Source organism: Cibotium barometz, chromosome 44, assembly GCF_041138505.1.
Source record: "Cibotium barometz isolate CiBa-2024 chromosome 44, ASM4113850v1, whole genome shotgun sequence".
NCBI lineage: Eukaryota > Viridiplantae > Streptophyta > Polypodiopsida > Cyatheales > Cibotiaceae > Cibotium > Cibotium barometz.
This window is the reverse complement of record NC_141089.1, coordinates 38,523,259-38,551,226: the sequence shown is the minus strand read 5'-3', so window position 1 is coordinate 38,551,226 and position 27,968 is coordinate 38,523,259. Positions and strand designations below refer to the sequence as shown.

The 27,968-nt window shown below is 42.9% G+C and overlaps 1 protein-coding gene across 1 annotated transcript; it reads right to left on the bottom strand.

The window, feature by feature from the left end:
- Positions 1–5,550: 5,550 nt before the first annotated feature.
- LOC147613259 (lysine-tRNA ligase) lies at positions 5,551–26,238 on the bottom strand. Its single transcript, XM_086782534.1, has 6 exons — positions 25,661–26,238; positions 24,594–24,743; positions 24,078–24,336; positions 23,743–23,961; positions 23,511–23,653; positions 5,551–6,034 (listed from the first exon to the last, which is right to left on the bottom strand). The coding sequence occupies exons 1-6, from the start codon at positions 26,051–26,053 to the stop codon at positions 5,735–5,737; spliced, it is 1,464 nt and encodes a 487-aa protein (XP_086638660.1). The 5' UTR covers positions 26,054–26,238; the 3' UTR covers positions 5,551–5,734.
- Between the last annotated feature and the right edge of the window lie 1,730 nt (positions 26,239–27,968).

The window sequence follows — 27,968 nt, the reverse complement described above, 5'->3', positions numbered from 1 at the left end:
GCCTTGTAAGCTCAAAGATGGCATCCTCTATGTTGCAATGACTAATTGTATGGCAAAAATAGAAATATGCTCAAGCCAACATCCACCAACTCCATGTTAGACGTGGGCTATCAATCCTCCCAATGAAACCTTCCATGAATCATACTCACAGAATACACCTTGTGCTATACTAAATTAAAAAATTTTGCAACTGTCTTCTATGCCTCTACATCCAATGAAGACATGCCCACTAGCATGTTCTTCTGTGATGGAGACACATTACATTGACATGTCCTCTTGTAATAGCGCGAAAACATAAGAAACTACCACTAAAGCAAAAGATTCTCCACCTAGCTCCTCTACAAGGTTTTTGCATAGTTTGGAGTAGCACCATTCATACTAGATGCACTTTTTAGATAGTGAAATGCATACACTGTCATGCCTTGGACAAACATAAGCTCCCAAAGATCATGTTGGCAAAGTAGGGACATGACAGAGCATGGTATATCAATGGTTCCTCACACATGGACCACTTGCCGCCCTTCTAGCACATGGATGCACCCTTCTTCATCTTACCCATCAAGATGTTAACTCGATTATCCGCTATGACTTCCTTGGTGTAGGCTCATACTACATGGTTTGCATCTTTGGAGATACCCTCAAAGATACGGATTTAGTGTGATCATTTCTTGTGGGTCACACGAGATGGATTTTTCCATAGGCCTAGATACCTGCATTGACACATGCTATGTGGATGACAAATTGGGAAGATTCATGTCTCATCTCACCACCTCAGACTACTGGAGAAGACCACAAGTAAGTAGAAGGCATTCCCAGGGAGAACCAAATTTTGCCATATCTTCTGTATGGAGGTCGAGACATAGGAGCACTACATGTGTAGATGCTCAGCATATTATGAGATTTGATGGAGACTCCATTGTCTCTTTTGAGATCCAAGATCGTTAATTTTCTAGATCAATGCTGCCTAGGGCTCTACTTGATGGAGATCCACTATCCAGGATCGGTGATTTTCTAGATCACTATTTCCTAGGGCTCTACTTGATGGAGATCATCTATCCAGGATTGTTGATTTTTAAGATCACTACTGTTGCCTAGGGCTCTACTTGATGGAGATCCACAAACATACATACTCCCTTATCTGAGGGAGCCAAGCCTAGGCTCTGGACACCTCACACTCACCCATCATCACAAGGTTCTTTAGGTGATAGAGGAGGGCCCCACTAGATGAGGACCTCAAGGGACATTGAAGTCTAAGGATCCCCTCCAAAGGACCACGAGATACATATAGTTAGGGAATGCATCATTAAGACTTTTAGGAGTCCCCTAGAGAGATCCCACCCCCATCTGGCCTTGTATGCTCAAAGATGGCATCCTCTATGTTGCTGCAATGATGATCTTGTGGCATAAATAGAAATGTATGGTACTGGCATTCCATGCTTAATACAACATCCACCAACTTCATAGACATGGGATATTAATCCCCCAATCGAAGCTTCCATCCAACATACTCTACAAAATACACCCTATATGTTACGCCAACGTAACGACGCCATGGACTCCGCCATAACCGAGAGGGTAAGGAGCTCGTGGTCACCACCCAACCACAGAGGGCATGCTCTCAAGAGAGCCATATATGAGAATGAGGATAACACCTCATGACCAGGTCATATATAGTGGTGGCCTACCTGCCCACACTAACCCGACCGCCCACCACGGTACTCCGACCCGGGCACCCTCACCCCTGAACCCCGGACACCTTCACCACCCATACTTCGACGTGTGGTCTACGTGTCCGGTCGAGCTCAACCGTCGCTACGGGCAATCCGACGTGCCATTATAGGCTATGTGACATTACCCCCCCTTCTAAAGAGTTTTCGTCCTCGAAAACAAACTGGGGAAGTCATTGGTAAGCAAATGTCTAGTAGTACTCACGCAAGCCGTGATTTGGTATTTCAACCAAAACCCCAAGGTAAATTTCATGCCTTGATTTTGCATGTCATTAGCACAGAAGCTAATGTACTGGAGAGCACTCTAGTAGCGCAAGTTCTTAGACTATGCTACTAGATATTTGTAGACTACGCTACCATGTTGCATCACCAACTTGTTAAAACTTCTCCTTGGAAAGCTCTACGGCCATAGGAGAAATAAACTAGAGCCAATCTAATCATGCATCACAAGGATTAGTTCCAAAGCTGAGAGATACTTTCTCTCTTAGAGTAACATCTTTGCACAAGCATATGCTCTAGAATCTTGTTGAGTTTCTAACTACCATCAATCTACGGATGGTTAAACTCCACTCTAACTCAGAGTAAATGTAAGTTTTGAAAATTTCCCTTCAAATATAACAATCAAACTTCCTATCTCTTATGCCATACTATATCTGCGGGTAGACCATATAGTATGTGGAGATGTTTGATAAAGATTCTTGCACCACTACGGGTGTCTGGAGTTACATCCAATCACTTACGACTCTTTGTTGCTATTACCAGACACATCCCTTCAAGTATTATCTGGACTCACACAACTATTCGAGTTTATGTGATATTTGAGGATATCCCTCCTTTCCCTCAAGAAAGGTTTTTATCCTCAAAAACTCTACTCTCAAGCGGACTACGCGCTAGTGTCATAGGTCCAAGAACAAATCTAGACCGTGTTTAATATCATATGTTATATTCTTGAGTCCTTCCAAGAAACTTTTAAACATCTTGCAACAACGAAGATGTGGTATAGTGTCTACGCACATATGGTGGTACTATTGATAAACTGCTTTGCAACAGATCAGTGGTTTCACACTTGTAACAAAGTGCTTCATTGTTGCATATTATTACCCTTCATAAGCGGTTACACACTTATGAATCATTTGGGTGGGTTGTACCATCTATCAAGAAAAATTCCAAACTACTAATAACCACATTATCAATCCACAGATAATGACTGAGCTTGCTGCTGCGAAGCCATAGGTTGCTAGATAATTGATGGTAATTACACAAGCCCAATGTCTCATTACATCATACATTCAATATAAATGCAAACATCACAGTACTTCGTGATGATGAACTTAGGAATTTCATCCTATCCCTGTTTGGTGTTGGTATGCAGTATAACTATGAGAACATTATTTGCTGCCTCCTCATTATAGCGGCAAAGCTACCTACCCATCACAGGTGGCAATCTCTACCAAGCTATTACCGATGACAAGCAAATAAACGAGTACTCTTGTAAGAACTTCATAACCATATCTCACACCAAACTCATAATCACTATGGATTAAATGCCAGGGCTTGCAAAATTGAATGTTGTCTGATAGGTAGAGGGGATCATCAAACTACGGATGACCTTGACAACTCACTAGGACTAGTGATGTGTAACTTTTAAGTTACTCCACTCTCCTTGCTTATTCCATACCATCGAACAAATCGGTCCCTCGATTTGAGCAACGTCAACATATTTATGAGTACCTCGATACTCATGGATTGTGGTTCGGTAATTTAAAATGTTGATCTAGAGTATCTTTCACTCGAGGATCTTAATTTTATTAGCAGCTATGTATTAGTAGTGAGTAACTACGTACCCACTATCATCACACTAGTAGGTCCATACTAGTCTGTGAGTAACTCCGTACCCAATGGCGTACCTCCCCCGAGTGGGAGTACCATATACAACCATCTATAACAAGATGCTTAAGTCACTTGCTGCTAAGAAGTGACTACACAAATTGACCCCTCCATTGCACATTGCAGTACAATCTCTGGTATTACAACACGAATTTTTGGATGTTCCATCATTCATGTAGTTATGCATGACTAATGCTACAAGATCTAGTAAAGGAAACAAGCTCTAAACATGTGAGTCTTGCTGGAGTGGCTATTACAGTACACTGCCCATATGGGGGGGGTGAGTGCAAACCGAGACACCTAAATATATAATACATCCAATAACAGAAAGAATATGTGAAACCTTCCAAGTCTTTCTTGCTTGAATTTTTGTACCTGATTTATAGTTGAAATGTGAGAACTTTTGAACGCACAAGACAAACTACCAAAAACTTAAATGGTATTTCCCATAGGAACAACCCCCTATTTGTTCCCTGCAGAAGCCAAGTACAATCCTGTGCCTCTTCAATTAATGCATATGATTGAACTTGCATGTTTTCCATGGAGAGAACCTCAACTTGTTTCCTCTAAAGACCGAAATACAATTTCGTGCATCTTCTATCAACGTATAATTGCACTTACCTAGTGTTCATTTTAGCTGCATTCTCTTTTAGCAGCCCAAAGAATATCTCAAAGAACAATGCCAACTAGAAAGCTTCATGACAAAACGATTCACTAAACGACACTCTGCATGCAATATAAGTAAATATGAAGTGTTTTTTTTTCAAGGCCACCTTGCCATGTTTTCTTCTTCCATGAACCAATTCACATCACAATGACACAACAGCATCTGGCATAAAATCTCTCTTCACAGTTACTTTTCCAAATAGTATGATAATAATTGTTGCTTTTCTAAAAAGTAATCATACGGGAATAAAAAGGGTTCAAGATCAAGTAATCCATACAAACGGAAGGATTGCTTTTCCTAGCACAGACTTGTTCTTGTAAATTTGCATGTATATATTAAGCAAACTTACTATATCTTTCACAGAATGAATTTGGCAATAAACTCATTACTTGCAGTTCCTTACTCAAAAATTAGCACAAATATCATAAATCTCAGCCATATAAAATAAACACCTCAACCATCATGTATATTACAACTTTCTTCAATGAACTCTGCTACCAAACATGATGGAGAACAACACAAGGAAAAGAGTCACATTTACAGAATCTAGTGTTCATGTGCAGCAAATGTCCACCCTAAAGAGTGGTAGGCATACTACCGTACTAGTCAAATAATCTCTCCTAACTACACACTTGCACAACTTAGTTGGAGAGCAACTGCCTACCAAAGCAGATCAACTAGCAGAAACATGAGAGCCTTGATAATCCAAAGCTGAGAAGCAAAGACACAAGCAGACTAGCAAGTCCAACCAAAGGAGAAAAGAAAACCATGTTGAGTAAAAACACTGATAGCAATGAGTAGTTATGTTGCACCAGATTACAAATTGCAGCCTCAACAAGCAACAAAGATATTCAGCAAGTGATTTGAAAGACATAGGACTTCGATTTACAGGACTACCACAACTCCAACCAGCTCCATCCAAAAGGTGCTGGTCAGCCAGTTGGCTACATGGCTGGCCCCAACGGGCAAGCCATATGTTGCCCCCTGATATCCAATATTGAACCTGCTTATCCATCATAACTCCTGCGCCTGCCCTGTCCTACAGATAGGGGCTCACAAAAGTAAAGTGTAAGCTACAATACTTTCAGCACCAAGAATGGAAATGTATGCATATGACATTGTATTTCTCTTGACGCTACATTAGAGAGCAAATATCCTTGCATAATTCAAGACCTTTCTCCACAAGAGCACAACACTTGAGAAGGTAAAGCAATAACAAGTCCAACTGCACTCAACAAAATAGTAAAAGACACCAATACAAAGACTCTATTTTGAGCTATGATATCCAAAAGACAGTTTTTTGCGGAACTTGTATATATGTGCGCCTTGGGAATGTTTAACATCGCATCTCTGGCCATGCCAGTTATATCATACACTGGAGCCAACTGCTCTTTAAAACACAAGCATGTACTTTACACTAGAGAGAGAGAGAGAGAGAGAGAGAGAGAGAGATTTATCTTCTCTTATTGGAAACAGTCTTCTTCACAGCACCAACAGAAACCAAAAACTCATCTAGGGACGACAACGTCTTCATGTCGTCGGGCGGGAAGTAACTTGCTGCTTTCCCTAATAGTGTGGATAGAGAGAACTGAAAAGCAGGTAAAGCCCCCTTATCTTCACTAACAAACTCATTAAGAAAGGCAAAGGCTGCTTTGAAGTCGGATGGACTGGCAGCTATAGGTGCTGCAAAGTGGCAAGGAATAATCCGCTTAAAACGCCAATCGGAAACAATGCTGTCAACCCAGAACTTGACCTGTGTAGATTATACACTTAGTTATATTTGTTACTTTGTTACTAAAAATATTTCTCCATAGACAGGAACTGTGTGAAACTTCAAAAGACATTTACTACCTCAAAACAATTGGAATGTTTAAGTTGCCAGATGATACGACTCATGCATGTGTGGGGTATGATGTATTCCCAAAATTACATAACTAGACTCGCATTACTTATAAAGTTAGACTAATGCAAGTTAGTCACTCTGATGAAGGATACTTGAAACTGAGAGCATTCCCAAGTTACTAGTTAATGTGGTCTTCGATTTAAAGTCACACTCATCCAACATCTATATACGTGAGGTTCAGGCTCATTAATGGGAGCTCCCACCTTCCAAGGAGTCATGATTTGCATCACGCCTTGGTCTCGCTCAAGCCTTATATCAGGATAATTGGTCCTGGTGGTAAGGGAAACAAGGCTTGGGTGAGCAATTTAGGCAAGGCATTTGTCTAGCCTCAATCTCAGGGATACTCACGTAGGGAGCTGCGGCTGGGTGGTGCACTAGCTAGTCCCTCCTACATGATCCATGATCTAACTATTGATTAAGTTTTGCATACTAAAGCTGGTTGAAATATCCTCAACTAACACTATGGTTGCAGTCGGAAACCCTAATCCCTTAGTAAGGCACATATGAAGCAGAAATTGAGAGGTTTGGGCATAGTGGTTAAGGATGTTAAGTACATGACCTGTGCGAGTCCTAAACAGGGATAAGTAAATTAAGTATGCTTTTCTTTTTGATACATGTATGCACATATGTGTGCATGCTTATTTATATGCAGTATATTGAGATCACAAGAAATAAAAAAGTTAAGCTCCACACGCATATACTTTACATCAACTCTTAGTGGTAGTGCTAGGTGTGAACATGGGCTTATAAGGGGCATTTCTTACCTTCTATATTGAAGGGTTTTTTTCCCCTTACCACCCAGCATGAAAAGACACCATATGGACAGCATTTTATTATTATGCCTTGGACTTGTGGTTGAGATCACACAACCTTATCATTCTAATACATTCAACAATAGGTTGCTCTTGAGCACCATGTCATAGCAGCCCATGAGGGATGTATTAGGGTGATATGAGAGCTCTCTGCTCATGTACCTAGATCAGATTTTATAGCTCTAGATTTTTGTTACCTTCCTTTATTACTATTTTGTACCCAGGATGATGTACCTCGTGGATATGATGTAACCTTTTGGTTTCATAGGTCATTTTGGCCTTTTGAAGACGTTAATACAACTTCCTTTCTTCTTCTCTCTCTCTCTCCCCTGTTTTCTGCCCTCGTTTCCTGCACACTAGGGTTAAGCCTAACCCAGTAGTGGTATCAAAGCTCAAGGTTCACCCAGATGTTTCTTGTGCATCCTCGCGATGCCATATCTGTTTGTAAATCCTCACAAGCCCGTGCAGTTGCACCACTTCAGCCGTCTAGTCATGCCACATCAACCGCTGCTGCCGCCACATCATCAGCACAATACCAATCGTCATCACTGTTGTACTTGCTTCTGTACCGGCACTTGTACATGCAATTGTGTCCTTTATACCACCCGTACCTGCTGCACACCAATTGTACCTGTTGTACCTGCACATACACTTAATCACACTTTAATCGCTTTACAAACTGGAGTAATAAATTTGGAAGAAGAAGAAAATAAATAAGTGGAGCTAGAGTGCTCCTCCACAAAAGACCAATTGGCCCCGGCCCCCAAAGCGTGACACCCCCACAGGTATTTATTTATAACTCGAAGTCGGTGTAGCCCTTGTACAATTCCCAAGAAAAAATCCCCTTGCTCCAAGTGGAGGGAGAGAAAAGCTGATGAAGATGAGATTCCAAGGAAGAAATCTAAGAAAAGAAGTTGGTGATCTTGTAGAGGCCTTCATCATGAACACCATTAGCCACAACCGTAAGAGTCCTCTGATCAATAACCTCAATCACCTCATCATCGGAATAAATGCAAAGTCCCTTCCGAGCAGCCATGTTCACTGAAAACAAATTCTTCGAAATACGTGGCACATGTAAAACATCATGTAAAGTAGCAGAGGAACCAAAAGAAATGTTACCAACTCCATGGACAGGTAAGGAGGAGTCATCTCCAATGCGTACAGAAGAAGAAAGTGGCTTGTAATCCTCCATAATGTGGGAATGTTTGGTCATATGTGCCGAAGCACCGCTATCACCAATCCACTCAATTTCTTCATGTGTGGCACTCACCTCTGCATCAGAAGTGATCTCTGTGACCACAAGGAAGGAATCCTGTGAAGAAACGGGAGAATCTGTAACTACCATGTATGCCACTTTGGCATTGCCCTCCTCTGGAACCTTATCCTTGCCTTTGTCCTTGGAATCTTTGTCAACATCTTTGGAGGTGTCCTTGGCTTTGTACTTGGCTTTTGCGGCTTTGGAATCATTACGCTTTGCAAAACAGCGAGCCTCCGTATGGCTAGGCCTGCCACAATAGGCACACTCCTCTTCTTTGGAACCTTTGGATTCCTTAGAACCCTTGCTTTTGCCCTTCTCGCTTTTTTTGTTGCTGCCTCCTTTGCCTCCTTTGAACTTGCCCTTACTTTGGGCAACAAAAGCAGATTTGTCTTCCCTTTGCCTCTCAATAAACATTTGTCATGTAAGTCAGTCACAACTTCCTCAAAAGAGGGTAGAGGCTCACGGAAGTAGATGTGATCTTTGAAAGAGTCAAAGGATAATGGCAGCTTGCCAAGCAGTTTATGGATTGGGTTGTTGATCGAGCTCCCATACTCCTCAAGCTGCCTTTTGATCCTTGTGAATTCCCCAATCTTATCAATGATATTATCTGAGTCACTGATGGTAATCTTCTCAAGATCCACATCTGACTGGCATCACTCCAAGAAGATATGAATTGTGCCTGGATAGATGGTGTCATACAATGGATGATGATGAGACAGGCCCGTGCCTCCAACTTAGCAATCTTCATGGAAGATACTCTCCCGAACCTCCTCTGAATCTCATTCCACATCTGACTGGCATCACTCCAAGAAGATATGAATTGTGCCTGGATAGACGGTGTCATAGAATGGATGATGATGAGACAGGCCCGTGCATCCAGAACTCCATGAAACGCGGGATCCACCAAGTGAGAAGTGGTGACAAAGGGCCACACACCTGCTCCTTCAAGAAGCAATTGCGTATAAAACGACCAAGTATGGTAGTTGGTAGTAGTCAGCTTCATGGAATCACTCACTTGAGGGGGTGAATAGGATGGCACATGGGAAGGGGTTGGGATCAGGGCCTCTACAAGATCACCAACTTCTCTTCTCAGATTTCTTCCTTGGAATCTCATCTTCATCAGCTTTTCTCTCCCTCCCGTGCCTTAGTTTCTATTGTAGATACTTCTTTGTGGCATTCACGTTTTGGTCATGTGCCTATTGCCGCTCTGCAAAAGCTTCATTCCAAGCAACTTGTTAGTGGACTTCCAGAGTTGAGAGCTCTCCCACACATTGGTTCCTCTTGCATGATGGGGAAACATCACAGGGAGTCCTTTCCAGAAGAGGCTACACATAAGAGCTACTCGGATACTTGAGTTGATCCATGCAGACTTGGCTGGCCCTATGGAGGTTGAGTCCCTTGGCGGGGCCTGTTATTATAAACCAAAATAGGAGAGGTAAGAAATGACTCCCTTGGGTTAAAACCCTGTTGTAGCACCAAAACACGGGGCTGAGATCTGAAAACGCAGATCTCAGGCTGAAAACGCAACGCCTTTGTGGAAAACGCAGCACCTCTGTGGAAAATGCAGGTCCTCAACAGAAAACGCAGCTCCTCAATGGAAAACGCAGGTCCACAATAGAAAACGCAAGTCCACAGCAGAAAACGCAGCTCCTTTGTAGATGAAGATGTGGTGGATCTTTGCCTACAGCAGTAGATGTAGAAAATGCAGGTCCCTTTGCAACACTAGGCTCTGATACCATGAAAGAATGGCTGGAAATCAGAAAAACAGCAAATAGATCTTGCAAAGAAGCACACGTGCAAAAGAACTGAAGTAGAAAACTTGTTATCTGCTGAAGTAGAGCACGAGGGCTGCCCGTAGGTGCATACAACCAACATCAATGGCTGAATAATGAAGTGCTAATGATGCTAACCCAAGCCACCTATTTATAGGTTGGACAAGAGCTGGTCGGCCAGCATAAACAGTGGGCTGGCCGACTATGCAAAAAATACTAGAATAATGTCTAAAAAATAGACAAAATAGCAAAAAAATATCTAAAATAAGATGAATGCATGGCCTCATAAATCTGGCGAGATACAGCGTGAAATATGCACATATATGCCCAATCTGGAGATGATAATGCCAACAGATTCACAATGCATTTCATGCGAGTCTACTTAGACCTTTCCATGGGGATGTGCGTGAGGATGTATCAGATGAGGCTCAGCCAGAAGTTGAGGAACTTGATGAGGTTCTTATTCCCGAGCAGATATTGGCACATAAGGAAAGAAAGGTACGAGGTAAAGCTTCTCGTCGCTATCTTGTGAAGTTCAAGAACTATTCACCGATGGATGCAAAGTGGATGGAGGAGGGTGACTTAGGAGATTCACCTCAGGTATTGCAGCTTTATCTTGATGCCTTTGAGTTGGAGCCGACTCTTGCTACGGCTCATTCAGGTTTTGCAGAGCATAGGTCTAGAGCATTCATGTCATCTAGAGGTCGCTTGGTGCAACTTTTGTCTCACCCGAAGGTATTGACAGATGACATTACATTTGCTTATGGGACTTCTATGATATATGTGTATTAGTCACATTGGATGTTATGGTTATGTATGGTTCACAGTGGTATACAACTTGGACTATTACTGCACCATTGGTTTGCAGTGAATGTTGCTACATATGTATGGCTTAGAGAGATTGGGACGCTGATCTTGCCATATTGTACTTTTCACTTTTAGTTGGATCACATGGCTGATATCTTACTGTATTGGGCAGCTTTCGCTATCAGTGTGGTTCCACTTTGGATGTCTTGCTATATCACCAGGAGGCAATCGAGGACGCTTGCCATTTTTCAAGAGGGGGGTATGTCACGACCCTGTGAATTTGTACAGCATATCCGAACATTGGGCATGGTGGTCAGTTTGTAGGACACAAGTGTGCAGGACATTTATTAAATGTGCACACACTTGTGGTCTAGAGGACTCTAGGTATTATTTTGAAGTTTCCCTTTTATAACCCCATGTGGGGGGGATAAATGTTAGGAGGGGACAAAGGTTTTAAAAACCTTAGGAGGGGACAAAGGTTTTAAACCAAAGGAATACTTTTTGGGGAGAATCATGGCTTCGGGGAGTCATGCTATTATTGGCAAAAGGGCTTCTTTTGGAGGAGTCAGGCAGCAGGGGGACGCTTTTTTGCTCCCACGCTTTTCTCTGCACTGGAAAAGACTGGCGGGCTAGACTGAACAGCAGGTTTCTCTGGCTATTTCTCTCTCTCTCTCTCTCTCTCTCTCTCTCTCTCTCTCTCTCTCTCAATATCCATATGAAAAGAGTGCTAAACGTGTGCACATAAAGTCAACTCCATACTTCCAAGATAAATTTTGTGAATTCATAAATCCTTAGACCAAGCTGTCTATTGCTCATGCTCTTGCTTCATAGGCTCTCAAGTTGCTGGCCATGCTTAATAGCAATGATGGTAAGTGTGGTCCCCACTTGAGATCTTTTCTCTTTCTTATTGATAGAAGGAAACCTCGGCTTCCAAGAAAGCCTATGCTCTGATACCAATGTGACTCGCGGCGGGTGCCCGGGGGACTAGGGTCTTTGACACACTTGTTGATACCATCAATGCATATTAAAACATTTAAACATGGCCACAGCCTTAACACATATCCATCATCACTTTGCATAAAACATAAAAACTGGACAAAACATCCACAACTGGCGAAAATGGAGCTTGCACGTGTGACACCACATAAAGGCCGGAATGGGCCGACACCCCCCTCCCCCCCCCCCCCCCCTTGGAGTATTTTATACCCAAGGAGACTAATTTCATGTACAAGCTTTGAGGGCCTTACTCTCCCCACGGGAGATGCCGGATTATCCATATACAAATGCCATAACACAGCCCAACACGAGGCAACCAAGCCGGAACATAGACTGTAGAAATGCCGAGCCAACAATATAATCCATATACCTCCGTGTGGGTACTGATGATTCTTCCCCAAAAACCACGGGTCTTCGTACAATAGAGCTGGTACAACAAGTACAACTCTCCATTCAGCCGATACAGCAAGTACAATGGTTGGTATAGCTGGTACAGTGGTTGGTACAACTGGTACGGTGGTTGGTACAATAGGTACAACAAGTACAAATGCTGGTACAACATGTACAGTGACTAGTACAACAGGTACAGTGGTTGGTACAGTAAGTACAAAAGCTGATACAACTGGTACAATGGGTGGTCCAGCAAGTACAACAAGTACAAGGACTGGTACAACAGATACAAAGGCTGGTACAACAAGTACAATGGCTAGAAATCATAATAAATGATTAAATACCCTTGCCTTCAGTATTTCTTCGCGATGGAAGCCTCCAAAACAGTCCCCAACAGCCGGTATTCTTCATGGGCAGCCTTCAAGAGAGAGAGAAAGAGAGTAGCCATCATTAGGGAAGCCTTCAACGGTGGTAGAGTTTTGTGCAGCAAGAGAGCCTCTATTAATGAAGAGAGAGGGCTCCAATTTATAGATTTGGGCCTCCCATGAGCTAAAATGGCAAGAGAAGGCTACAATGACAAGTGGAGAGCCACACAATAGCTGAAGTGACAAGTGTGAGGCCACTTGTCTCACTTTGATCCACTTTCTAACAAGTGTCAGGCCACTTGTCTCACTTTGGTTCACTTTCTTGCCGCATGTCCCAATCTAAGAGATGGATCCTTCCATAATCTTTACCTCTAAAAATATCCCAACTAGTAGACATTCTGTCATAGGCACTTTGCCAACTCTTGGTATCTACTCAATTCCAGATGTAATGACGCGAACAAAATTTCTATCAGAGTCGGGCCAAAAAATAGCAACTCTCCTAAATTTTAGGAGTGTGGTCCTTTGTATTCTAGGATAATCCCCCATTCCCAAAGCTTGTACTTTCTAAATATTTAGACATCCTGGAGTCCACCAGACCCCTTTCATACTGGGAAATGTTCAAGTTGGTGACAGCACGTGACGTGGTGCACTGCAGTTGAGTCGACTAGCTGCAGGCGTGCTTTGTAGATGGTTGGCTGCAGCAGGGGGTGACATGGCTGGCTGACTTGGCAGGGTGGACTGCACGTGGGCAAGCAGCCGGCTGCCACGTGGCAAGCGCTGCAATGCAGCCAAGCACAAGAGAAAGAAGCGAAGCTGTGTAGCAAGCGTGGGTGCCACGCAGCAGAAGTGATAGCAATGGCGGTTGGCTGCCATGCAGATGGACACGCGTACAAGCAAAAGCAAACGCAAGCGACAAGCGTCGGGCAGTCCAAACGCGAAAAAGAAGAAAAAAAAAAGCGAGGGATTTCTTTTCGAAAAGCTATTCGTCGTGTTTTTTTTCTTTTATTAAAAAAAAGAGAGAAAAAAAGAACCATTCAATAAGTTTCTTGGGAAAAGCTATTATAATAGTTTTTGGAAAAAAACCAAAAAGAAGCTCTTCTATTAGATTTTTTCTAAGGGTGCTTTTTTCCCCCAAACTTGTATAAATAAGGGACCAAGGCTCTTGTATCCCACAACACATCTTGGGTGAAAGCTAGAAGGAGATCTCCTCTCATGCCTTAGTTTCTATTGTAGATACTTCTTTGTGGCATTCACGTTTTGGTCATGTGCCTATTGCCGCTCTGCAAAAGCTTCATTCCAAGCAACTTGTTAGTGGACTTCTAGAGTTGAGAGCTCTCCCACACATTTGTTCATCTTGCATGATGGGGAAACATCACAGGGAGTCCTTTCCAGAAGAGGCTACACATATTGCTACTCGGAGACTTGAGTTGATCCATGCAGACTTGGCTGGCCCTATGGAGGTTGAGTCCCTTGGCGGGGCCCGTTATTATATGCTCTTGGTGGATGACTTCACACGGAAGGTATGGGTGTGTTTCTTGGCACGCAAATCTGATGCATTTGCCAATTTCGGGTCTTGGCTTCCAATGGTTGAGAACCAATCTCAAAGCAAAGTTTCATTCTTACAAACTGACAATGGTGGTGAGTTTAAACCTTTTGATGAGTTTCTTACTTCTAAAGGCATCCAGCGGCAGACGACTGTTCCTTATACTTCTCAGCAAAATGGAGTAGTGGAGCGGAAGAACCGAACAGTGAAGGAGATGGCTCGATTCCTCTTGCATCATACGAGTCTTCCTCCCTCTTTCTGGGGTGACGCTCTGGCTACCTCAGTTTATCTCATCAATCGCTCTCTCACAAAGGCGGTCGACACCTCAGTTTATCTCGATGGGAAGACACCAAAGGAGGCGTTTTCTGGACATAAGCCCTCCGTCTCACACTTACGAGTTTTCGGTTGTGTTGCGTTTGTACATGTGCCAAGTCAAAAGAGGACTACACTTTCCCCGAAGTTGCAGAGGATGATCTTTACGGGATATAGTTCGAAGTTGAAAGGATACCGCTTTTGGGATCCTGCGTTGGAGGACATCATCATATCTCGTGATGCTCGCTTTGATGAGACCCTCTTTGGATTTGATTCCTCTTCACCCATGCAGTTTTCTGAGGATATTGATCCATTTCCGCCCGATATCGGTGAATTTTCTTTGCTCACATCAGGCACTTCATCACCCCCTGTGCCTCCGATGACTTCGGCAGCGATTCAGCCCGCTGTTGCTACTGTTTCAGCCCCTGCCCCATACAGACTGCTGGACCATCTTCCGGAACTTCTCAGCCAGTCTAGACAGCCTCTACATCATCTCCCACACACTCGGACGTCCCATCTTCATCCCTGCCCCGGGTGCGTCCATTACAGCTGCGGATACTTCCTCTTCCACATTTGTGAGGAGGGCTGGTCCACCCCGTTGGGTCCAGCAATTACTTCGAGATTCTGGCCTTTTTGACCGTCAGTTGCATGACTAGGTCTCTACTTCTTCATCCGGTTTGAGGAGATCTTCTCGGGTTCCCACTCCCACAGTGAATTATGCTCTTATGAGTACTTAGCAGACGATTGATGAGCCCGAATCTCCCCTTACCCAACCACAGTGGCGACAGGCTATGGAAGCCGAGATGTCCTCTATTGAGAGGAATCATACATGGGATTTAGTACCACGGCCTTTACATCGATGAGTCATCGGTGTCAAATGGATCTTCAAAGTCAAGTTTCATGCACATGGTACTTTGGATAAGTACAAGGCCTGTCTTGTTGCTCGTGGATATGCTCAAAAGGCCGGCGAGGACTTTGATGAGACATTTGCTCCTACAGCCAGGTTTACTTCAATTCGTATTGTTTTGGCTCTGGCTGCTCGTTTCAGATGGCCTGTGTTCCAGATGGATGTTAAATCTACCTTTCTGAACGGTGATTTAGAGGAGGAAGTTTATGTGGAGCAGCCTCTTGGTTTTGTGATTCAAGGACATGAGGACCATGTTTACTTGTTGAAGAAAGCTCCTTATGGTCTCAAACAAGCACCTCGCGCTTGGTATCAAAAGATTGATGCTTTCTTGTTATCTCTTGGTTTTGAGAGATCATATTCAGATCCAAACCTCTATGTGCTTCTTTCTGATGGGGATATATGCATCATTGTGCTTTATGTTGATGACCTCATTCTTGCAGGCTCACAGATTGAGTTGGTCACTCAGGTTCAGTCTCAACTTTCCCTCACGTTTGAGATGATGGACCTTGGCTTACTTCATTATTTTCTTGGTCTGGAGGTTTGGCACAGAGAAATGATTGCATCTTCATTTCCCAGGAGAAGTATGTGAAGAAGTTGCTTGTAACTTATGGTTTAACAGATTGCTCTCCTCTCTCTTGTCCTATGGATCCCAATGCGAAATTATCTAAGGAGGATGATACACCTTTGGTGGATTCCACAGAATACCGACAGTTAGTTGGCTCCTTGCTTTATCTTGTCAACACCCGACCGGATCTCTCTTATGCTATGAGCGTACTCAGCCAGTTCTCTTCAGCAGCTCGGAGATCTCATTGGCAGGCAGCTTTGAGAGTGCTTCGGTATCTTCGTGGCACATCAGATTATGGCATCACTTATTCTGGTGGTTCTTATTTGGTGGGCTTTACGGATGCTGATTAGGCTGGTTGCATTGATACTCGGAGATCTACTACGGGATATTGTTTCATGCTTGGTACAGGATTTCTCTCTTGGAAATCTCAAAAGCAGAGGACAGTTGCTGCTTCTTCTACCGAGGCTGAGTACAAATCCTATCTTCTCTCCGCAACTGAGGCATTATGGATACATCAAATTTTGGAGCATTTATGTTGTGCAGATGATTCCCTTGTTGTCATCTTCTCGGATTCTCAGAGTGCCATTGCTTAAGCTCATAATCCTGTGATACGTGGCCGCTCCAAACACATTGAGGTTCACTATCATTTTGTTCAAAATTGGATTGAGCTTGGTCTTCTTCGACTTGAGTATTGTTCAACTCAGGACAATCTTGCTGACCTCTTCACCAAACCACTCCCTCGAGCTTCTTTGGAGGTCTTTCTTCAGCGTGCTGGAGTTGGTCCACCCATCTGGCGCTGAAGAGGAGGTGTTGGCATTATCATCTCCAGATTGGGCATATATGTGCATATTTCATGCTGTATCTCGCCAGATTTATGAGGCCATGCATTCATCTTATTTTAGATATTTTTCTGCTATTTTTGTCTATTTTTTAGACATTATTCTAGTATTTTTTGCAGTCCAACCTATAAATAGGTGGCTTGGGTTAGCATCATTAGCACTTCATTATTCAGCCATTGATGTTGGTTGTATGCACCTACAGGCAGCCCTCGTGCTCTACTTCAGCAGATAACAAGTTTTCTACTTTAGTTCTTTTGCACGTGTGCTTCTTTGCAAGATCTATTTGCTGTTTTTCTGATTTACAACCATTCTTTCAAAATCCTCTAGTGATCTAGTAGCTTCAAACAATATGCCACCTCACCGATCTTTTCCAATACCTAAAAAGGTCCATAGTAGCACATGCTCAACTTAGGGAATAAGCGCTCTTTACCCTTCATCTTCTTGAGCCTAGCTTTCTCAAATCGCAAAAGAACCCAATCACCCAATGCAAACTCTAATGCACCCCTGTGACAGTCTACTGCCTTCTTTTGCTTTTGTTAAGTTCTTTGGAGTGCCAACTTATCTCTCCTATAAGCTTCATCCATGTTCTCCACATACTGGTCAGCCTGAAAGATCTTATCCTTTGTGTGCAAAATGGGTGGTACCTTCTTCCCTCCTTCCACAATCTCAAAAGGCGCCTTGCCCGTCGAGGTATGGATGGTGTTGTTATAAACGAACTCCACTAAAGGAAGATACTTTTCCCATTGTTGCTTGTGCTCTGACACATAGAACTTGAGAAGATCTAACACTGTGGAATTAGCCTCTTCCAACTGCCCATCTGTCTGTGGATGAAACGATGATGAAAAATTGAGAGTTGTACCCATGTTGTCAAACAATCCTCTCTAAAATAAACTCGTCATCCGTGGATCACGGTCACTAATGATAGACGAATGCATGCCATGATACTTGAAGATGTTCATGAACAACTTCACCATGTGATGAACTTTGATCTTCTTACGCACGGGAATTAAATGAGCTTGCTTACTAAACCAGCATATGATAGTCCACGTGCCATCATTCCCCGTTTGTGTCCTCGGAAGATCAAATATAAAATCCATGGCAATGCTCTCCCATGGTCTATCTAGAATAGGTAAAGGCTGAAGTAACCCTGGTGTCTTTTGACAGTCAAACTTCACCTTCTGACATACGATGCATTGCCTAACAAAAGCATCAACATCTATTCTCAACTCTTCTCAAGGTTGGCCAATAAAAGAAAGCCTCAACTGCCTTTACCGTGGCCTCAATGCCCCTATGCCTGCATACGGTGGAGCATGACTTTCAATCATAACCTTGACTCGTAGCTGCCTGGTAACACACAGTCTACCATGCATCAACAAGAAGCCATCCCTGAGAGTATAATGATCATGCCGCTGACCCTCAGACATCTGATCATAGACCCTGCCAGATCCTCATCCTGCGCCTACTGCTCTTTCATCTCATCAAGCTCATGATGATAAGCAAGTGAAACTGCTGAGACCTGTGGCTTGCGTGACAAAGCATCTGCCACAACATTCTTTTTGCCTTCCACATGTACAATCTGAAAGTGGAACATAGACAAAAAGTTGGCACATCTCATATGCTTCTCAGAAAGTTTAGTTTGCGTGAGGAAATAACGCAAGGTCTGATGATCTGTCTGCACAGTGAAATCAGCCCCAAGCAAATAGTGTTTCCATGTAGAAAGAGCATGAATTACAACCAACATCTCTTTCTCATAGACCTGTAAATGCTTCTCGGCATTCTGTAATATACGACTCTCATAGACTATCACATGTCCTTGCTGCATGAGAACTGCCCCAATGATGTTCCCACATGCATCACAATGGACAACAAAAGCTTTTCAGAGATCCGGTAGTACCAATACGGGATCCGAAGTAAGCTTTTTAAAGGCTGCAATTTCCCGATCAACCCATCGAAACGGAGTCCCCTTCTTTGTTAAGGCATGAAGGGACGAAGCAATCTCAGCAAAATACTGTATTACCGTCTGTAATAGGAACACAATCCCAAAAAGTTGCGTACATCATGCACGGTCTTTAAATCTAGCCAATTGAGAATTGCTTCCACTTTCGAAGGATCCATACGGACTCCATCTTTAGACATGATATGCCCCAAGAAGTGTTTCTTCCAAGAAGAACTCACTCTTCTTGCCATTTATGACCAACCTATGCTTCCGGAGTTCTTCAAACACTGTGGCCAAATGCTCCCTATGCTCCTCTAAGCGTGAATGCACAATCATGTCATCAAAGAATGTGCCCACAAACACTCTATGAGGCCAGAAAATCTTGTCCATCATCCTGTTAAAGGTGGCAAGAGCATTTGTCAAGCCAAAGGGCATGACCAAGAACTCATATAGCCCAAAGGTGGTCCAAAATGCTGTCTTATGCACATCCTCGAGTCTAATGCGTATCTGATGATACCTGCTTTTCAAGTCTATCCGACTAAAGACTGTGGAGCCCTGTGAGCAGTTCAATATGTCATCGATCCTCAAAATAGGTAATCGATTCTTAATGGTGTTCTTATTTAGCGCCCTGTAATCTATACACACGTGCCAAGAACCGTCTTTCTTTTGCACTAAGAGCACAGGCGAGCAAAAGGGTGATGGGCTAGGCTGAATCAACCCCTTTTTCAACAATTCCTGTACCAAGCTCATAATTTCCTCTTGTTGGGCTGCACTACCACGGTATGACGGTCTATTTGGTGGAGTACTCCCCGGAATAAGATCAATAGCATGATCTTCTGGCCTTTCCGAAGAAAGTTCCTGGCAATGACTCAAAAAAGCAATCTTGCTACTCACGTAGGAAATTAGTCCTGTCTTTGTCTAACATAGACAAATTAAATTGAGATTCATCATCTTTTGCATCCTTTACAAAAACCAAGTACGCAAAAATATGCTTTTTTGTTATTGATGAAATGGTCGAAGTTGATACAATAGGAACAGATTCCCCTTTAAGCTTTACATCCAAAATGTGCTCTTTCTCTCTATGAGTAATCTTCATGTTGTACATATCCACCACCGCATGTACTCTATGACACCATGGCATACCCAACAAAACATCACACCCATCAAGTGGCATGATATAGAATTCCTCACTGTCCACATAACCCTGCACATGAAGCCTCAGCTTTCCAATGATAGGAGTAACGGGTTCTGCATACCCAAGACAAGCCATATTAGCCTCATACAAAGGCCCCATCTCCTCTGCACGGATCCCCAATCTGCCAAATAAATTTGGTAAGATAAAGTTGGCTCTAGCACCTGTGTCAAAGAAAATCAAAGCATTGTGATCTTTGACTTTGCCCCATGCTCTACACAACTCAGTCTCCCCACCACTTGGCTGTTCCCCAACAAGATCAGGAACCAACCCTACAAAAGGCTTTGCTTTCTTAGACTTGGGCTCCCCTTTAGTGTCAGAGTCCTTGTTGGACTTACACTTGGGACAATTGAGAGACATATGTCCCTCTTCGGTACAGAAAAAGCATTTCTTGGCATCCAACCAAGCTTGCTTCTCCTCAGGAGTTCTCTTGGGCATTGGTAACATCTTACGCCGCTTCTCTGCAGGCACTGTTGCATCCCGAGATGCATGCCTTGACTTCTCAGTTTTCTTGCTAGTGCTTTTGCTATCCTTAAATCTAGTTGAAACCCCAATGAGTAACGCATTTGCCGTCATGGCATTCTCTATCATCTGCGACATATTTGTTACTCCAGTATTAATGCAATAGTCATGCACCTCCGTGGGCAACCCACAACAATACTTCTCAACCTACTCAGACAGTGGCATTGCACGATAAGAAGTAACTGGGAGTAAAGCTTCCCAAAACTTCTTGTTGTAATCCTTAAGATTCTCACATTTAGATGCATCCAACTTATGCCATGCTGTCATTACATCCACCTCAAATGTAGATGTGAGCCACACAGAAGAGAACACCTGTTTAAACTGAACCCAAGTAGATGGTGCTATGCCCTGCAAAAGAAGAGTGGATCACCACTGTAATGCATTGCCCTTGAGAAAAGTCGCAGCTTTTCTCACTTTCGAGGATTCCGTGTAATTTCCACCAAAAAAAGCAACATCAAACTGCTGTTAAAAGGTAAGAGCCTTGAGCCTGTCTTTGACTCCACTAAATGTGTCAAATTTCACCGCAGCTCCCCTTCCTTATAATCCTTCGCCTTACCCATAGGCGTTAGATTATCGTAAGGAAGTGGCTTCACAAGATTGCTAACCCCTGCATTCATGCCCATACTAGGGTCAACATTGCCAATTCCCACACCTTGCATACCATGCAATCCTGCTGATCCTCCCATGTTTCCAAACATACCACTATGCATACCAGGCTGCATACCCCCATACATGTTTCCTTGCATTCCGGACTGCATGCCCCATACATATTCCTTGCATTCCGGGCTGCATACCACCATACATGTTGCCTTGCATGCCAAGCTAAAAATTAGCTCCAAAATTTCCTTGCATTCCCATGCCTCCTTGAGGGTAACCCCCGGTCATAGATTGGAACACAGAACCACTGCCAAAATAGCCTGGATGCATCGATTGCTGCGGAATAGGTGGCTGCCCAAAAAAGGAACTTTGTGGGTTTGCACCATAAGTGTTCTACATGTTGGAAAACTGTCCAAAAGCAAGATCCTGTGGGAAGGCACCACTATTGCCCTGAGGTGGTTTCCTAGAATGCACCTTCTTCTTCTTCTTCTTAGGCTCAGAAGGGGCCCTCATAAATTCAGCAAACTTCTCACTTTGTGTGAGCTGCATAAGCACATCCACTGCCCCTGCCAAACGGGCTTTGAATTGGGCATCATCTTCCTCTTTACTTGGCATATCTTTTGGCTGCCTTACATCCTCATAACGTGCATCTTCTGCAACCTGTTCTCCTGCGAGTACATCCTCAAATTCAGTCCTCTCAGGAGCGGTCTCCTGCTCTTCCTCATCATCATAGTCATAGTCATCTTAATAGTCTGACATCTTGCTGAGATTTTCAGCATCGACTTTCCTCGAGACAACCACGAGCTCACCCCTTTTAAGAAAGTTGGTGATGGTCCCGGCAACGGAACCTTGAAACCGGTCTCTGGTAGAAACCAAAGTGCGGTAGACTTGCAGTCACCCAAACACAATTGTAATCGAGCAAAAAGACAGATAAAAAAGGAGCTAGAGTGCTCCTACACAAAAAGAACGACACCTGCTGGCCCCAAAGCTTGGCACCCCTTTCGGTATTTCTTTATTCAATTCAATAGAAGAGTTTAACTAAATACATCATGACCATTCATACTCATACATATGCATGTCCAAACTGCCAGTACTCTCGACCTCTTAGCATAGAGGTTTCACACAGCCCTGTGCCCCAAAACACCACTGTTATTTACCTCTAATCAGCCAAGATAGTACATTCATGAGGCCCTGTAAACACAGTCAATTTGCCCATGCACGTAGCCAAAAACACAGCCATGAAACAGTCCATGAACCCTTCTTGAAACATTCAATTGTTGCTCCTATTTCTGCCCTCTTGGGCTGCAAATTCCTCCTCTCACAAGGAACCGAGAGAAGAACCCCCGAACAGTCCTATGACAAAAAGAAAAAGAAGCTATGCACTCCTTAGGCTTGCAAGCGTGTGACCAGAGCAGCCATCATCCTTGCCTCAATCTCCATCTTCACCAAGACCGATCGAGAGAGAGAGAGAGAGAGAGAGAGAGAGAGAGAGAGAAAAGAAAGGCTACAGCCCTGTGCCTCCTTCCAAGGGAGAGAAGGCGTGAGAAAATGCTGCACCTGCTCTATCCGCCTCCTGTAGGCCTCTGTGCGCCTATGCATGAAAGAACCCTGCAGCCTGCCACTTGCGAAGAGAGAAAGAGAGAAGACAGCCTGCAATCGTACGCTTCCCCTCTTTCAACCACCTGCAGTTCAATAGCTGGCTGCCTGTATTTGTTTTCTGCAACCAGCCCTCTGGCTTGCCAAGAAGGAGAAAGAGTGCTGAGTGCTTCCTCTTCTGCAGACACCTCTCACCACCAATAGAGAGAGAAAGAAAGAAAGAAAGAAAGTTATATTAACGTCCACGGGAGGCCGAATCCGACCTATGGGACAGATCAGGTACATCCATTTACATTCCACTCTGGGAATCGATGCCAAAGAGGCATAAAACTGAAAAAAAATAACTCAAAATGAACTCTTAAGACTCTTAAGAGTTTAAGTTACAATGGGAGAGAGAGAGCACCACCGAGAGAGAGAGAGAGAGAGAGAGAGAGAGAGAGAGAGAGAGAGAAACCTGCAGTTCAGCCCAGCCCGTCAGTCTTTTCCAATGCAGAAAAAAGCGTGAGGGCAAAAAGCGTCGTCCTGGCTGCTGCCCGACTCCTCCAAAAGAAGCCCTTTTGCCAATAATAGCATGACTCCCCAAAGCCACGATTCTCCCCAAAAAGTATTCCTTTGGTTTAAAACCTTTGTCCCCTCCTAACATTTATCCCCCCCCACATGGGGTTATAAAAGGGAAACTTCAAAATAATACCTAGAGTTCAGATACGCTGTACAAATTCACAGGGTCGTGACACCAGCTCAGCTCAGTTCAGCATTGTTTTCATAAAGTTGCTTCTAATAATTTGTTTTATTATCCCCAAAAAAGATATATTGAAGAGTTGCCTCACTTTCCAAAAGAAGAAGGCTTGGTGGATTTTTTTAAAAATACAGCACAATTACCTACATCTAAAACAATAGAGAAACGCCATAGAGCTCACCTTCTCTGGCACTTTGCTGAAAACAAGAGTCTTGATAATAGGAGACACGATAAGTTTCCGAGACATTTGGGCAAATGACCTTTTGGGTTCCAGCAGGTCCGATGGACCTAGGAACAAAATTTGAAGTACCATCCTTTCCCACCCTACAAGGATGTTTTGAAGACATAAGCCCTTGATAGAAAATATTTGTTTATTGCATTAAATTGCATGACTTGCGAAGGCTTTCTTGTACCTCTTTGTCTAGTTTTCTCATTGTCAATGATGGGTTCATCAGGAACTTCTTTCCCCTTGCTTAGAATTTTAACTGCAAGGCCATTCTTGGCCGCCTCTAAGAGAGCCACTTTGCTTACTACCTCTGGTGGCTTCTCAGGTACATATATGACGGCATCAGTTACCAGCAAAGTGCGAGACGGCTTGTGGTAAAACGCAACCTCCACATATGGCCCAATCCCTTACAAAACAGAGGCCAACTTAGTAAGTGATTTGAAAAATACGCTACTTGCCCAGCCAGTGGCTGGATAAAGCTCATGTACTGGAATATAAAAGGGTGACGACAACTCCATTTACCAACTTCTGGTGAGCTCAGAATCTTTTGATCGATTTCATCTGCCCATGGTGCTGATTTGTCCATATCCCGCAATACCTTAGCAAAAAATATGCCAAAGAACTCAAGAGGCAGATTGAGGGGCCAACTCCACTGCCGTGGGGCCACCCAAGTCTGTGCCTTTGGAAACTTTCTCGAGAAAGGACCCACAAAAATTTTATGCTCGTATGCAAAGGTAGGTAGAACAATATACTGCACAGGAGCCTCCAGTTCATTCAAAAGCTGGCACCCTCCAAAACACCAATAAACCCACATTTAGTCCAATACATGATCAATTCGCCTCCTACATTGGTCTATAGCCATATTCGCTTTCAAGCTATGAAACAACACCCCTCCCCCCAAAAAAAAAAAATAAATAAATAAATAAAAATCTGAGCAGACTACTAGCTATTGATGGGCTTCATTTTGAAGCAATTCACACATGTGCTCTTTCCCTGAGAACAAGCATCGGCCAGCTGTTATAACTGCTTGAGACATACCTGAATGCATTCTCTGGTTGGAGCAATGGGGGCATGAACCCACAAACCACCCATCTTGAGCTTTACAACTGTCATGCGTATGTTGGTGGTCACACTACTAAAGCCAAGAGCTTGTTCTTGTTCAAAAGTCCAAATCCTTCCCTTATCAACCTAAAAACAAGAGCTCCAATCAGCCTATATTTTAAAAAATAACTAGTGTGTACTGATCTTATCTTTCAATGTGATTCAGACCATATTCATAATTCTAGTTTGGCCATGACCGTATAGGTAGGAATGTCATTGCATACAGCATTAACCAAATCTGATAAGCAAGGTGATCAGAAGCTTTTTTTTGTTTGAATTGGAATACACAAAAATGCCTGTTGTAGCCCCTAGAGATGTCCCAGTGCCTAGCCTATGCCACATAAATACCATGAAGTCAACGGCTTACATGCTTATACACACAAATGCATGATAAACTTGTCCTAAAATATTACTTTAGATGTGCCATGACATAGCAAATGCTCGATTGTTGATCAGAAAAATAATCTAGATTTGCACCTACATGAGTGTTAGATACTTGAGGTGCACATTTGTAAGGTCTAGAAGACCTTGGGAGGCTATTGGTCATTTAATTGAGCTAAGTGTGTCTAGATAGGGTAAATGTCGATGAAGTTGCATACGAAGGGTCATCACCCTCATCCATGTCCCATTTATTTTGCTCTTTGAAAATGCTTGTTCAAAGATCATCCTTCCACCCACAATCACACCAAGAGGCTGATCATACGCTGCATGGTTGAGCATCAAGTCAAAGAAATACTAGTCTCAGCGCTCTTCGTAGTCTACATGATACTTTCACTCATTTCCTTGTAAAGTTGTACACACATACATAGAAAGCATTATATATACATACAAGCATACATACGTGAATACCTACATACAAACATATGTACAAGGAAAGGTGAGCATGCATGCATGCATACATGCATTAAGTTGTCCAATGATACAAAGATGATGGACGCATGTGTGTAATCACTTTAGGATTGAAGAAAAAATCTCATTAGACCAGAAGACAAACAGCAAAATACCTCTTTGCGAATGGTGCGCCGTTCCAGGAAAGGGCCAAGCGGAAAGGGGAAGCCTGTGATGTTGAAGTAGAAGCGACCAGGCCGACCTTCAGAAAGATCAGAGGCAGAAGCAGAAGCCACTAACAGTGCGCTTTTCTTTATCTTTGCCTGTGCAGTGGAGGTCTTTCGGTAGAAAGAGTGAAGACCTCCACATGGTGGGAGATGACCCGCATGACCTGCATACGTGGGGCCTACATGGCCTGCATATATGTTTCCTTGTTTCCCTCCAAGCCATGAGCTGCTGTTGCTGCTGGAAGTGATTACCTTGATAGATATGGCGGAGTTCTGATCAGAGGTGGTTATGGCAGCACAGGGCGTAGCTGATGATGCAAACAATGCATCCCCATAAGCCATACCCAGTGCTGAGGGCAAGGTCTCCAATTGTGATCAAATGATCCTATTACTGACTGGCTGCTAGCAATAATTTGAGGTAGAAAGGGCGAGCATTCGAGACAAGTTCCAAACCTTTACCCCACCAGAAGGTAGAGTGCTAGCCTCCTACCTCTCCTCCATGGCACAATTTTCAGCCACAATTTACAATGCTTCTCCATCCTTCTTAAGATCATGTAGGCCCCAAGGGGTTGTTCACACGCTTGTCCTGTATTGAACCCACCACTTGCACCCAAGGGGTTGTTCACACGCTTGCGGTGCATCGTGTCCAACACTTGCACACTTCTCTCATTTTACATGAAACCACAAAGTAGTGAGCTCACATTCACAGCTACATGATGGACATGTGTTAACAAGGCCAACAATATTTTGTCATAAAAACATATGTAAACTCAGCATGGCAGGCCTTAACCTCACTTTTGTGTGCCCAAAAACAACTCCTAGCGACAACAATTGCCATTTGTCATGTAGCATGGGTCAATTGGGTTTGATAATGACCTATCACGCATAAACCCTTAATGATGACAAGATCAACTAATCAATTAATAAATACCATTGACCAACATGATGGAAAAGCCATGTGGAATGCAACATTCAAATATAAAATATGAGCATTGCAAAGAAAAGCTCAATCACAAAAAGATAAAAAATTCAAACAAGATAAGTCACATGATCACACAAAAATGTGCTTAGGATAATACTTTTTTATTTAGATAAAAGCACAAAAAATAAAAACATAGAAAGTTAAATTAAGGGTATTAAGCTATGAGTAAAGTTATATATTTACTTTGTATTTGACAACCATGTTCCTCTTTTATATATGAGGATTTCATTTAAGCTAATGAATGTTTTGTTAGCGACACTTGGTTTTGTTCAGTATGATGTCATTGCAAGGAGAGATGTCAAAGTGAGAGGATATAATGAAACCACAAGTTGAGGGTTTAATGTTGTTGTTGCAAGGCAAGCTTAGGGGTTTGGTAGATATTATAAAAAACAAACAAGGGGCTTAATGTTTTGCTACAGGGTGTAACTTCACACATTATTGTGAGCTAATAAAGCATAAGTAAAAGAATTTACATTTTAGCATTAGAAATGCAATCATTGAGAGGAGAAGATTAGGACTATAAAGGTTGATGTACAATAAAATAATATGATTCTCGCATTAAGAATGATACTTAAGTGAAAACACTGCAAAGAAGGTACTATGCACATGATACTACTTAAAAGCATAAAGCAACAATAGAAAAGATTATGATACAACTTTCACTTGTGCTACTAAGATGATAGTTGTTGGAGTAGAGATCAAAGTAGCAACACACACTTACATGCAGCAAGCAAGGAGAGATAGATGGAAGCATAACACTCAAAGTAAATTGATGAGAACGAGTGAAGGTACAAGTGAAGTGACATGTTAAGGTCAGTTAGACTCTCATAAGAGTGTGTACATACGCTCGAGGGAAAAAACCTCCTAAAGAGGGAAAAAGCACCTCGGCCCATTATTAGTCCGTCCACACATCAGTGAAAAGTTCATACTAATGGCCTTTTTACCATCAGGTAAATATGCAAAATAATGTCATTTTTAAGAATTAAGTCATATAAGATGCATCCTACACGTGTCCTGCTATGTAAATGAGTAGCTAATTTGCTATCCTAATGCTTGCACTAGCCATTTTGGCATACTCTTGGTGCCTGCATGGCTGCCCTTTCCTCACCCACTGAATTATCCATAATTGCTTCATCAATAGGCTGATATGTGGGCTAAAATTTGAGTTGATTTTCAACAATTATGGCCTTATTTATAACACCTTTTTTAGCATTCATTTGCTCCACATATGTCTACCCGCCGGTATTCTACAAAGGTAGGAGTGTATCAAATATG

Excerpts from the sequence above, each read along its gene's own strand:
- LOC147613259 (XM_086782534.1), bottom strand. The coding sequence starts at position 26,053 with ATGGCTTATGGGGATGCATTGTTTGCATCATCAGCTACGCCCTGTGCT. Across the intron at positions 23,962-24,077 it reads TCTGAGCTCACCAGAAGTTG|GGATTGGGCCATATGTGGAG; the intron begins GTAAATGGAGTT and ends CTGTTTTGTAAG. Across the intron at positions 6,035-23,510 it reads TCAGCAAAGTGCCAGAGAAG|GTCAAGTTCTGGGTTGACAG; the intron begins GTGAGCTCTATG and ends TAATCTACACAG.